This window comes from Oncorhynchus mykiss, chromosome 8, assembly GCF_013265735.2.
Source record: "Oncorhynchus mykiss isolate Arlee chromosome 8, USDA_OmykA_1.1, whole genome shotgun sequence".
Lineage (NCBI taxonomy): Eukaryota > Metazoa > Chordata > Actinopteri > Salmoniformes > Salmonidae > Oncorhynchus > Oncorhynchus mykiss.
The window spans coordinates 66,160,031-66,172,442 of record NC_048572.1 but is presented as its reverse complement, the minus strand read 5'-3'; the positions used below and the strand labels follow the sequence as shown (position 1 = coordinate 66,172,442).

At 45.7% G+C, this 12,412-nt stretch overlaps 1 protein-coding gene across 2 annotated transcripts in view; it reads right to left on the bottom strand.

Annotated features, from left to right (window-relative positions):
• LOC110530963 (E3 ubiquitin-protein ligase HECW1) overlaps nucleotides 1–12,412 on the bottom strand; it is a 68,525-nt gene that overhangs the window by 27,184 nt on the left and 28,929 nt on the right. For both annotated transcript variants that reach the window (XR_005052934.1, XM_036986005.1), the window contains exons 7-10: nucleotides 3,499–3,641; nucleotides 3,116–3,216; nucleotides 1,181–2,539; nucleotides 986–1,087 (exon numbers count right to left, since the gene is read on the bottom strand). Coding sequence is in view for 1 of the 2 variants with exons in the window: in XM_036986005.1 (XP_036841900.1) it covers nucleotides 986–1,087; nucleotides 1,181–2,539; nucleotides 3,116–3,216; nucleotides 3,499–3,641 (1,705 nt within the window). In the remaining variant the exon portion in view is untranslated. The remainder of the gene's footprint in view (nucleotides 1–985; nucleotides 1,088–1,180; nucleotides 2,540–3,115; nucleotides 3,217–3,498; nucleotides 3,642–12,412) is intronic.

Here is a 12,412-nt window from a genome sequence, read left to right as displayed (position 1 = left end):
CCCCAGAGAACACAACAGATGCTCTTTCTTCATCTGACTATGTTTTCTCTCATAGTCCGAGAGCAAGTGGGAATTTTCTCTTTTCTCTTTCCTCCCTCTCTCACCTGTCCATCTCCTCATTTTAATCCCGTGCTTCACTTAAACTTGTCCACTCAAGCTTAACATTATTGTCATCTATCGCCCAACAGGTGCCCTTGGAAAGTTCCTCAATAGGCTTGACACCTTGATAAGCTAATTTCCTGACGATGGCGTCTGCCTTTGATTAATTTCTTTCCAACTCTCTCCTTCCTCTTTGCCTCTTTTGACCTCACCATTTCCCAAACCTCTCCAACTCACCAGGCAGGCAATACACTTGACCTCATCTTTACTAGAGGCTGCTCGTCTTCTAATCTCACTCCAAACCCCCCCCCCCCCCCCCCCCATTCTCTGATCACTACTTTGTTTCCTTTTCTCCCTTTCCTCCAACCCTAAACACTCAGCCGCTACCTAGATGGTCATGCGCTGTCGCAGGACCTATCATCCTTTCACTCCCTCCTCTCTACCTTCTCTTCCTCTGTATCCACTTCTAAAGCCACTTTCTACCACTCAACATTTCAAGCTTCTACCTCTAACCCTAGGGAACTCTTTTCCACCTTCTCCTTCCTTCTTAATCCTCCATCCCTCCTCCTCCCTCCGCCCTCTCTGCGGACGACTTTGTCTCCACTTTGAAAAAAAGGGTGACAACATCTGCTACCCTATTGAGTCCACTGGTCACACAGAGCTACCCTACACCTTGAACTCTTTCTCCCCTCTCTCTCTGGATGACATCATGCAACTAGTGAGATCTGGCCGCCCGACAACCTGCGCGCTTGACCCCATCCCCTCCTCCCTTCTCCAGACCTCTGGATCTCAGATCTCTAGAGACCTTCTCCCATTCCTCATGCATATTCCTTGTTTATCAACAAGGAATATGCATGATTTGACAACATTTATACCAAATGCTTACTTGGTGGCAGTGGTTCATCGATGGTGGGGTAGTGATGAGAATCAGGACGCAGAGCAGGAAGCTGGCTAACTGGAGGATGACTGGAAGGTAAGGGACAATCTCCTATGGGACGACAAAAACAGGTCAGTCTACCCTAAGTTATCCAAACTACATCTCCATATCTCAAGTTAGTATTCAGTGAGGAGATCAACTCACGTCCTATCCTCCCACTGGGCCCAGCCACGGGTGATTCTCCATTTCCCATGAAGCTCTGGGGGCTCTGGACCTGCGTGGATGGGGCCTCTTGCCATTGGGGCATGCCATCCCCTGGCTCCCTGCTCTCTGCCCCGCTCACTTCCATGTCCTCATCCTCTTGGGAGGAGAAAGCACTGCTCCCCTCAGATGTCCTGCTTGCAGCCAGTAGAGGTGCCCGGGTGTGGCCTACTCGGCCCTCGTAGCATGAGCTACTACAGCAGGGCTCCATGTCATCCTCGTCGGACACTCTCTGGTGACCCCTGACCTGGCCCTGGGGGTGGCGGCCCTTGCTGTCCAGCAGCAGGGCCAGGTCGGACAGACGCTCAATGGACAGGCTGCGGGGAAGGGTCCTCCTTGGGCCAGGGGTCAGGGGCTCGGCCTTCTCATCCTCTTCTGAGCCATCCTGGTCCCTGGGGCTTAGCTGGTCAGGGCCTGGGTCTGGGTCTGGATCTGGGTCCAAGTCGGACTCCATCTCAGCCTCAGCCTGCTCTCCCTCCCCGTCCTCCTGGGTTTCTGGCTGGGCAGAGGGCAAGCTGTGGAGGAGGTGGTGGATGCGGATGTAGTGTGAGCGAGGGGTTTCAGGCTCCCCGCAAGCCGAGGCGATGACTGTCTCCAGCTCGGACACAGGCAGGGAGCAGGGCCGGTTCTTACGTCTAGGGGTGGTCCTGACGCGCAGGGAGCAGCAGTCCTCGTCTCCCTCTTCCTGCCCCACTGCCTGCTGTTCTGCTGGCCCTCGAGAGGCTCCAAACACTGCACTCTCCATGTCCTGCACTACAGCAGAGTGTACTGCAGAGCTGAACTGACCCTCTACTGGGGCACTTTCCACCCCCTCTGCCCACTCAGCCTCCTGCCCAATAGCCCTCTGCTCCTCTGGGACAGCAGGCTGAGGACTAGTGGGGGTCTGCTGGTCCCCTTCCTCACTGTTCTCCTCTACCGTGGGTAGCTTCTCTGCAGAAACAGCTACAGCCACAACCGCCTCCCCATGGGCACCATGGACTTCTGGTTCGCTTGGTTCTGTTTTTAGGGCCTCGGCTCGGGAACAGCCAGGCCCTGAGTCTCCATCTCCATCTGTGGGCTGCTTTGAACTCGAAGGCCTTGCTGGATCCCCCTCCATAGGAGTGTCAGTATCTGTATCCCCTCCAATAGGGAGTTCTGGAGCTCCAGTATATTCCTCCTCATCCATGGGGAGTTCAGGAGCCCCCGGATCCAGGCTCATGGTGTCCTCTGCCTGGCCTTGGGCCTGGGAGGACTGGCCTTCCCCTAGGTTCTCCTGCACAGCGGCACACTCAGGCTCCGTGCTGAGAGACATGTCCTCATCATCTGCAGGGGGAGAACAGAGCTCATTACCTCACAGTCAGGGGCCTGGCTACGACACAGTAGGGCATATCCACATTAACTCACACTCTTTTAACTCTTAATAGACTATTCTGTTTCTGCTATGGTATGTCAATGAATATAAAATATTGTATAGACCGAAGCAGCATGACAATATGGCACATGACAATACCAGAATAATCAATGCTTAATATCTGCCTGTCCAAACCTAGATATGACAGTTGATATTTACAGACATACAGTAGATATTATATATTCTAATTGTCCTACCTCTGTATTAAGAAACAGACTAATTGAACCTAAATGAGAGGAAGAAGACAAACAGGATGTGAACAAACCTGGGTTCAAATACTATGTGTTTCTGTTAAAAAACTTTGAGTTTTGATTGAGCCTACTGAGAGAACCAGATGGGTGGGGTTTGTAACTGTGGGACTATTCCCTGAGCTCCATTACGCCAGGCAAGTTTGATCAAGTGCAGATAAAGTGTTTGAAGGAAAACTAGTATTATTTGAACCCAGGTCTGGATGTGTGTGAGATGATGTGTGTGAGAGAAAAAGGAACCTGGATGAATGGAGGAAGTGATCTCAAATCTGAACTGCAGCTGTCCACTGACATGTTCCGTCGGCAGCCTTCGGCCCAGTGTGTAGCTGACCACACGGTCACTATGGAGGAGGAAAGAAAGAGGGGAGGGAGAGAGGAGAGGTGAGAGATAAAGAGAGGGGGGTGAGAGAGGGAGAAAGGAAGAGAAAGAAAGGGAGGTGAACATAGGGGGGGGGGGGGGGGATTCAAGAGGGAGACGTGTTACTTTATGATTCAACCCCCCCCACATTTTGGTGTTTGCCCTGAATTAGAGGGCTCTTGTAAAGGGTTTCCAAAATATCAACTCATAAGCATTTGATTATCCTGATAATCCTATGAGCGTCCTGTTTATTCCTGAGCCATACCCAATAGCATGCTTCTCCAGTAGCCGCTGCACAGGCATGGACAGCTTGCCCAGGAAACGTTTGATGATGGGACGACTCTTGGCAAACTTATCTTTCACCTCGATCTCCAGAACGTCCGTGGGCAGAGACACAAAGTTGAAGCGCTGAGGAGAGCGAGAAAGACATAGAATCCATTTTTAAATGCCTGTATAGGGGCTGTGTGTAAGTATGCGTGTAGTGTTAGAGATGCGTGTCACTGTGAGATGCTTGTGTAGTTGTTAGTAGTATTGAAAACACTTGCAGCTACAGGAAACAAAGAGGGAGCTATCCATGGTGCTGAACTCAAAGTAAGACTAAGGTTAACTTTGGAATGGAGGGAATAATAGATATGACACAATGCATTACCCAACCATGTGTAACCTCAAATGACAGTGATGCCAAAATGTAAAGGTAAAGAAAAAATGAAACCTCTTTAATTAAATTGGACATTTTAATTTAAATCATTTTTTAAATTCACCCTGTGATCTCTATAACATATGAGCTATGAACTGGCATCCCTCCAGATATCTCTATATCTCTACATTAACTGACCTCTATGGTTGTAGCTTACTGTACTGTTCTGTAGTGTACTGTGCTGTTCTGTACTTGTAACAGAACATCAATGCATCAGATATCACTGGCTCAGTATTACAGTAGATGCCTGCCTAAAGCATACAGCGAGCATGTTTGCATGCATTTTTTAAATAATTGTCCTAAATTGCAGGTCATATAGTAAAGGGATGTAAAAGTAGTCCATAATGTATACATACAATAGATATAGGATCTGTGGTAGTGGTAGTAGCAATAGTAGAAGAGGCAGTAGCAGTGGAGGCTCCTCAGAGGATGAAAGGGAAGCCCATCCTCAGTGACTTTCATAAAAATATAAATAGTGAAACAATTAAAATGTTCCCTTACATTGGTACCCCAGGAAATTTGAGGTTTTATTACATACAGTCGGGAGGAACTACTGGAAATAAGAGCAACGTCAACTCACCATCATTACGACCAGGAATGCGACTTTCCCGAAGCGGATCCTGTGTTTTGCCCACCACCCAGGACAATGGATCGGATCCCAACCAGCAAACCAAAACAACAACGCCGTAAAAGGGGCAGACGAAGCGGTCTTCTGGTCAGGCTCCGGAGACGGGCACATCGTGAGCAAGGGTAGCATTCCAGAGAGACATCAGAGACTGTAACATTCTTTGCTCCACGGAAACATGGCTCACTCGAGACACGCTATCGAAGTCGGTACAGCCAGCTGGTTTCTTCACGCATCGCACCGAGAGAAACTAGCATCTTTCTGGTAGAAGAGGGGCGGGGGGGGGGGGTATGCCTTATGATTAACGAGACGTGGTGTGATCATAACAACATACAGGAACTCAAGTCCTTCTTTTCACCTGACTTAGAATTCCTCACAATCAAATGTCGACCGCATTATCTACCAAGAGAATTATCTTCGATTATAATCACATCCGCATATATTCCCCCCCAAGCATCAATGGCCCTGAACGGACTTTATTTGACTCTATGTAAACTGGAAACCACATATCCTGAGGCTGCATTCATTGTAGCTGGGGATTTTAACAAGGCTAATCTGAAAACAAGACTCCCTAAATTCTATCAGCATATCGATTGTGCTACTAGGGCTGGTAAAACCCTAGATTATTGTTATTTTAACTTCCACGACGCATACAAGGCCCTCCCCCGCCCTCCTTTTGGGAAAGCTGACCACGACTCCATTTTGTTGCTTCCAGCCTACAGACAGAAACTAAAACAGGAAGCTCCCGCGCTCAGGTCTGTTCAATGCTGGTCCGACCAATCTGATTCCACACTTCAAGATTGCTTCGATCACGTGGATTGGGATATGTTCCGCATTGCGTCAAACAACAACAGTGACGAATACGCTGATTCGATGAGCGAGTTTATTAGCAAGTGCATCGTACCCACAGCATGTCGTACCCACAGCAACTATTAAAACATTCCCAAACCAGAAACCGTGGATTGATGACAGCATTCGCACGAAACAAAGCGCGAACCACTGCTTTTAACCAGGGCAAGGTGACCGGAAACATGACCGAATACAAACAGTGTAGCGATTCTCTCCGCAAGGCAATCAAACAAGCCAAGCGTCAGTATAGAGACAAAGTAGAGTCGCAATTCAACGGCTCAGACACAAGAGGTATGTGGCAGGGTCTACAGTCAATCACGGATTACAAAAAGAAAACCAGCCCCGTCGCGGTCCACGATGTCTTGCGCCCAGACAGACTAAACAACTTCTTTGCTCGCTTTGAGGTCAATACAGTGCCACTGACACGGCCCGCTACCAAAACATGCGGACTCCCCTTCACTGCAGCTGACGTGAGTAAAACATTTAAATGTGTTAACCCTCGTAAGGCTGCAGGCCCAGACGGCATCCCCAGCCACGTCCTCAGAGCATGCGCAGACCAGCTGGCTGGTGTGTTTACGGACATATTCAATCAATCCTTATCCCAGTCTGCTGTTCCCACATGCTTCAAGAGGGCCACCATTGTTCCTGTTCCCAAAAAAGCTAAGGTAACTGAGCTAAACAACTACCGCCGTAGCACTCACTTCCGTCATCATGAAGTCCTTTGAGAGACTAGTCAAGGACCATATTATCTCCACCCTACTTGACACCCTAGACCCACTCCAATTTGCTTACCACCCCAAAAGGTCCACAGACGACGCAATCGCAACCACAATGCACACTGCCCTAACCCATCTGAACAAGAGGAATACCTATGTGAGAATGCTGTTTATCGACTACAACTCAGCATTTAATACCATAGTACCCTCCAAACTCGTCACCCTGGGTCTCGACCCCGCCCTGTGCAACTGGGTACTGGACTTCCTGACGGACACCCCAGGTGGTGAGGGTAGGCAACAACATCTCCACCCCTCTGATCCTCAACACTGGGGCCCCACAAGGGTGCGTTCTGAGCCCTCTCCTGTACTCCCTGTTCACCCACGACTGCGTGGCCATGCACACCTCCAACTCAATCATCAAGTTTGCAGACGACAGTGGTATGCTTGATTAACAACAACTACGAGACGGCCTACAGAGAGGAGGTGAGGGCCCTCGGAGTGTGGTGTCAGGAAAATAACCTTACACTCAACGCCAACAAAACAAAGGAGATGATCGTGGACTTCAGGAAACAGCAGAGGGAGCACCCCCCTATCCACATCAACGGGACAGTAGTGGAGAGGGTAGTAAGTTTTAAGTTCCTCTGCGTACACATCACGGACAAACTGAATTGGTCCTCCCACACAGACAGCGTGGTGAAGAAGGCGCAGCAGCGCTTCTTCAACCACAGGAGGCTGAAGAAATTTGGCTTATCACCAAAAGCACTCACAAACTTACAGATGCACAATCGAGAGCATCCTGTCGAGCTGTATCACCGCCTGGTACGGCAACTGCTCCGCCCACAACCGTAAGGCTCTCCAGAGGGTAGAGAGGTCTGCACAATGCATCACCGTGAGAAAACTACCTGCCCTCCAGGACACCTACACCACCCGATGTCACAGGAAGGCCATAAAGATCATCAAGGACAACAACCACCCGAGCCACTGCCTGTACACCCTGCTATCATCCAGAAGACGAAGTCAGTACAGGTGCATCAAAGCAGGGACCGAGAGACTGAAAAACAGCTTCTATCTCAAGGCCATCAGGCTGTTAAACAGCCACCACTAACATTGAGTGGCTGCTGCCAACATACTGACTCAATCCCAGCCACTTTAATAATGTAAAAAATGTATCTCTAGCCACTTTAAACAATGCCACTTAATATAATGTTTACATACCCTACATTACTCATCTCATATGTATATACTGTATATACTATACCATCTACTGCATCTTGCCATCTTTATATAATACATGTATCACTAGCCACTTTAAACAATGCCACTTTTATATGTTTACATACCCTACATTACTCATCTCATATGTATATACTGTACTCGATACCATCTACTGCATCTTGCCTATGCCGTTCTGTACCATCACTCATTCATATATCTTTATGTACATATTTTTCATCCCTTTACACTTGTGTGTGTATAAGGTAGTTGTGAAATTGTTAGGTTAGATTACTCGTTGGTTATTACTGCATTGTCGGAACTAGAAGCACAAGCATTTCGCTACACTTGCATTAACATCTGCTAACCATGTGTATGTGACAAATAAAATTTGATATGATTTTAATTTGAGATAAAACTACACTAAATATATTCACGTCACCAAATAATTGATTAAAACACACTGTTTTGAATTAAGGTCTACAGTAGCCTCAAAAGCACTCTCTAGGGTAGCTCCATGGTGTAGCCGGAGGACAACTAGTTCCCATCCTCCTCTGGGTACATTGACTTCAATACAAAACCTAGGAGGCTCGTGGTTCTCACCTTATTCCATAGACTTCAAAGTAATTATTACTTACTTATTACTTCCGGAGGACGTCCTCCAACCTATCAGAGCTATTGCAGCATGAACTGACATGTTGTCCACCCAATCAAAGGATCAGATAATTAATTTTAGTACTGAAAGCATAAGCTACAAATAGATAGCACTGCAGTGCATAAAATGTGGTGCGTAGTTGACTCAAAGAGAGAGAGAGAGAGAGAGAGAGACAATAGTGGAACAGTTTTTAACAAATACAATTCTTCAAAAATGAAGCAGAAGCAAGAGAAAGAGAGATTTTTAAAACTTTCACCTAGCTAGCAAATGCAACTAGCTAGCTAGTTTAGCCTACTCAAACAGAGAGGGATGCTACAGTATGTTACCTAGCTCACTATGGCTATCCAACACTGGAGCTCTTCCAAGTCAAGGTAAGCTTTACGTTTAATTCATTTATTGCCACCAGGGTCCGCCGGTAAAATTGCTAAACTGCTTGCAAACTGTACACTGTACTGCATGATTGTAGCGGGTTTACTAACACGTTAGTTCTAGTAGCTATGTTGACTTGACGCCAGCTGTGTGTGGTGGTTATGATATGAAGGTTTGGCTTGGAAAAGTTTTAATGTCTGGACACAGACAACTGACGTGTTGTGCACTGAAGTCTACAAGCGAAGCCAAAAGGTGAGAGGAGGAGAGAGAGTAGATGCGAGAAGGAATTTTACAACAATCTGGCTGCTATGAAAGTGAACTGTGTTTGCATGTGATCAGGGGTGTATTCATTCCACCGATTCTGTTGAAAAACGTTTCTTAAAAGGAAGCCAACGGAAAGAAACGGAGATAAACATACCTGAATTTGTCCAATAGAAATTTGTTTGCAACTGTTGGACTAATGATTACACCCTAAATCAGCTAGATGCAGGCAATATTGTGCAAGGCGGTATTGAATATGTCCATGTCTGTCACCTTGATTACTCAAATTTCTTTGCACCTACATTGTAAACTCTGATTCATAAGCTAGGTTGTAGCAACCTCATGATGGGGAATGATAGGGAAAATTTAAGTATCATGTAGTAAGTAGCCTAAACCTATCCATGTTACATTAAGCTGGGTAAATGGAATATGAATGCGTCATCTAATATGCTGCAATAGAAATAAGACCATGCTCATAAAAAATGTATCATACGCCTCATCTTAAACGGCACAGACCGCCATTGGGCAGTAGTCATACTAATCATGGATTATACCACCACTCTCCTAGTTACTAGTGTGTTAGTGTGATGATTCAAGGTCAGTGTGTTCTGAACCTGCAGCATCATCACAAGCAGACAGGCCTAGCTGCATGGGCCAATGACTGTAGGGGAATGGGCCTGTGTTAGTTATTATCAGGATGATTGACTTTCACTTTTACTGTAGGCCACAGGCTGTAATGTAATGGCTGTGTGAGTCTAGACTAATTGTTCAACCCAAACAATGATTCACAAGTGAAGAGAGATTCCTTAATTTAACCCCTAGAGTTGGTGTCCGCACCCCCGCGGATTTCAAATGTCTGTTTTAAACTAGAGATATCTGGCTCTCACAAACACACAAATAACCTGGGCAAAGTGTCAAAAACATGAAAGGCTAATAGTAAAATGTTAAAGTAAACCAACCGATAGTAGACCAATCAGGCAAATCTTAGTCATAAGGCATATTGGGACAAGAGAGGTTTGTCTCAGTGACTTTATGTGCTAGCTAACATAAATTGATGTCCATGTTCTGCAGATAGCATGTACGTGCATACAGTGCCTTCGGAAAGTATTAGGCCCCTTGACCTTTTCCACATTTTGTTACAACCTTAATCTAAAATGTATGAAATAGTTTTTTTCCCTCATCAATCTACACACAATACCCCATAATGACAATGCAAAACCATTTTTTGTTGTTGTTGCTGATTTATACAAATATAAAAAAGGGATTTTCATAAGTATTCCGACCCTTTACTCAGTACTTTATTGAGGCACCTTTGGCAGCTATTACAGCCTTGAGTCTTCTTGGGTATGGCACTACACGCTTGGCACACCTGTATTTGGGGAGTTTCTCTCATTCTTCTCTAAAGATCCTCACAAGCTCTGTCAGGTTGGATGGGGAGCATTGTTGCACAGCTATTTTCAGGTCTCTCCAGAGATGTTCGATCAGGTTCAAGTCCGGGCTCTGGCTGGGCCACATAAGGACATTCTGAGACTTGTTTTCCGAAGCCACTCCTGCGTTGTCTTGGCTGTGTGCTTAGGGTCGTTGTCCTGTTGGAAGGTTAACCTTCGCCCCAGTCTGAGGTCCTGAGTGCTCTGGAGCAGGTTTTCATCAACGATCTCTCTGTACTTTGCTCCGTTCATCATTGCCTCGATCCTGACTAGTTTCGCAATCCCTGCCGCTGAATAACATCCCCACAGCATGATGCTGCCACCACCATGCTTCACCGTAGGGATGGTGCCAGGATTCCTGCAAACGTGATGCTTGGCATTCAGGGAAAAGAGTTCAAGCTTGATTTCATCTTACAAGAGAATCTTGTTTCTCATGGTCTGAGAGTCTTTTGACAAACTCCAAGTGGGCTGTCATGTGCCTTTTTACTAAGAAGGGGCTTCCGTCTGGCAACTCTACCATAAAGCCCTGATTGGTGGAGTGCTGCAGAGATGGTTGTCATTCTGGAAGGTTTACCCATCTCCACAGAGGAACTCTAGAGCTCTGTCAGAGTGACCATCGGGTTCTTGGGCACCTACCTGACCAAGGTCCTTTTCCCCCGATTTCTCAGTTTCGCTGGGTGGCCAGTTCTAGGAAGAGTCTTGGTGGTTCCCAACTTCTTCCATTTAAGAATGATGGAGGCCATTGTGTTCTTGAGGACTTTCAATGCTGCAGACATTTTTTTCTACCCTACCCCAGATCAGTGCCTCGACACAATCCTGTCGCTGAGTTCTACAGAAAATGTATTTGACTTCATGGCTTGGTTTTTGCTCTGACATGCACTGTCAACTATATAGAGAGGTGTGTGCGCTTCCAAATCATGTCCAATCAATTGAATTTACCACAGGTGGATCAAGTTGTAGAAACATCTCAAGGATGATGAATTTCGAGTCAATTTCGAGTCTCATAGCAAAGGGTCAGAATATTTACAGTATGTACAGTTGAAGTCGGACGTTTACATACACCTTAGCTAAAAACATTTAAACTCAGTTATTCACAATTCCTGACATTAATCCTAGTAAAAATTCCCTGTTTTAGGTCAGTTAGGATTACCACTTTATTTTAAGAATGTGAAATGTCAGAATAATATAATTATTTATTTCAGCTTTTATTTCTTTCATCACAATCCCAGTGGGTCAGAAGTTTACATACACTCAATTAGTATTTGGTATTATTGCCTTTAAATTGTTTAACTTGGGTCAAACATTTTGGGTAGCCTTCCACAAGCTTCCCATAATAAGTTGGGTGAATTTTGGCCCATTCCTCTGAACAGAGCTGGTGTAACTGGGTCAAGTTTGTAGTGCTTCACGGATGGGATGGTGTTCTTCGGCTTGCAAGCCTCCCCCTTTTTCCTCCAAACATAATGATGGTCATTATTTTTGTTTCATCAGACCAGAGGACATTTCTCCAAAAAGTACGATCTTTGTCCCCATGTGCAGTTGCAAACTGTAGTCTGGCTTTTTTTATGGCGGTTTTGGAGCAGTGGCTTCTTCCTTGCTGAGCGGCCTTTCAGGTTATGTCGATATAGGACTCGTTTTACTGTGGATATAGATAACTTTGTACCTGTTTCCTCCAGCATCTTCACAAGGTCCTTTGCTGTTGTTCTGGGATTTATTTGCACTTTTCGCACAAAAGTATGTTCATCTCTATGAGACAGAATGTGTCTCCTTCCTGAGCGGTATGACGGCTGCGTGGTCCCATGGTGTTGATACTTGCTTACTATTGTTTGTACAGATGAACTTGGTACCTTCAGGCATTTGGAAATTGCTCCCAAGCACGAACCAGACTTGTGAAGGTCTACAATTTTTTTCCTGAGGTCTTGGCTGATTTCTTTTGATTTTTCCATGATGTCAAGCAAAGAGACACTGAGTTTGAAGGTAGGCCTTGAAATACATCCACAGGTACACCTCCAAATGACTCAAATGATGTCAATTAGCCTATCAGAAGCTTCTAAAGCCATGACATCCTTTTCTGGAATTTTCCAAGCGTTTAAAGGCACAGTCAACTTAGTGTATGTAAACTTCTGACACACTAGAATTGTGATACAGTGAAATAATCTGTCTGTAAACAATTGTTGGAAAAATTACTTGGTTCATGCACAAAGAAAATGTCGTAACCGATTTGCCAGAACTGTCGTTTGTTAACAAGAAATTTGGGAAGTGGTTGAAAAACGAGTTTTAATGACTCGAGCCTAGGTGTAGGTGTAAATAAATTAGCAAAAAATTTGCTAAAAATATCTAAATACCCGTTTTCGCTTTGTCATTATGGGCT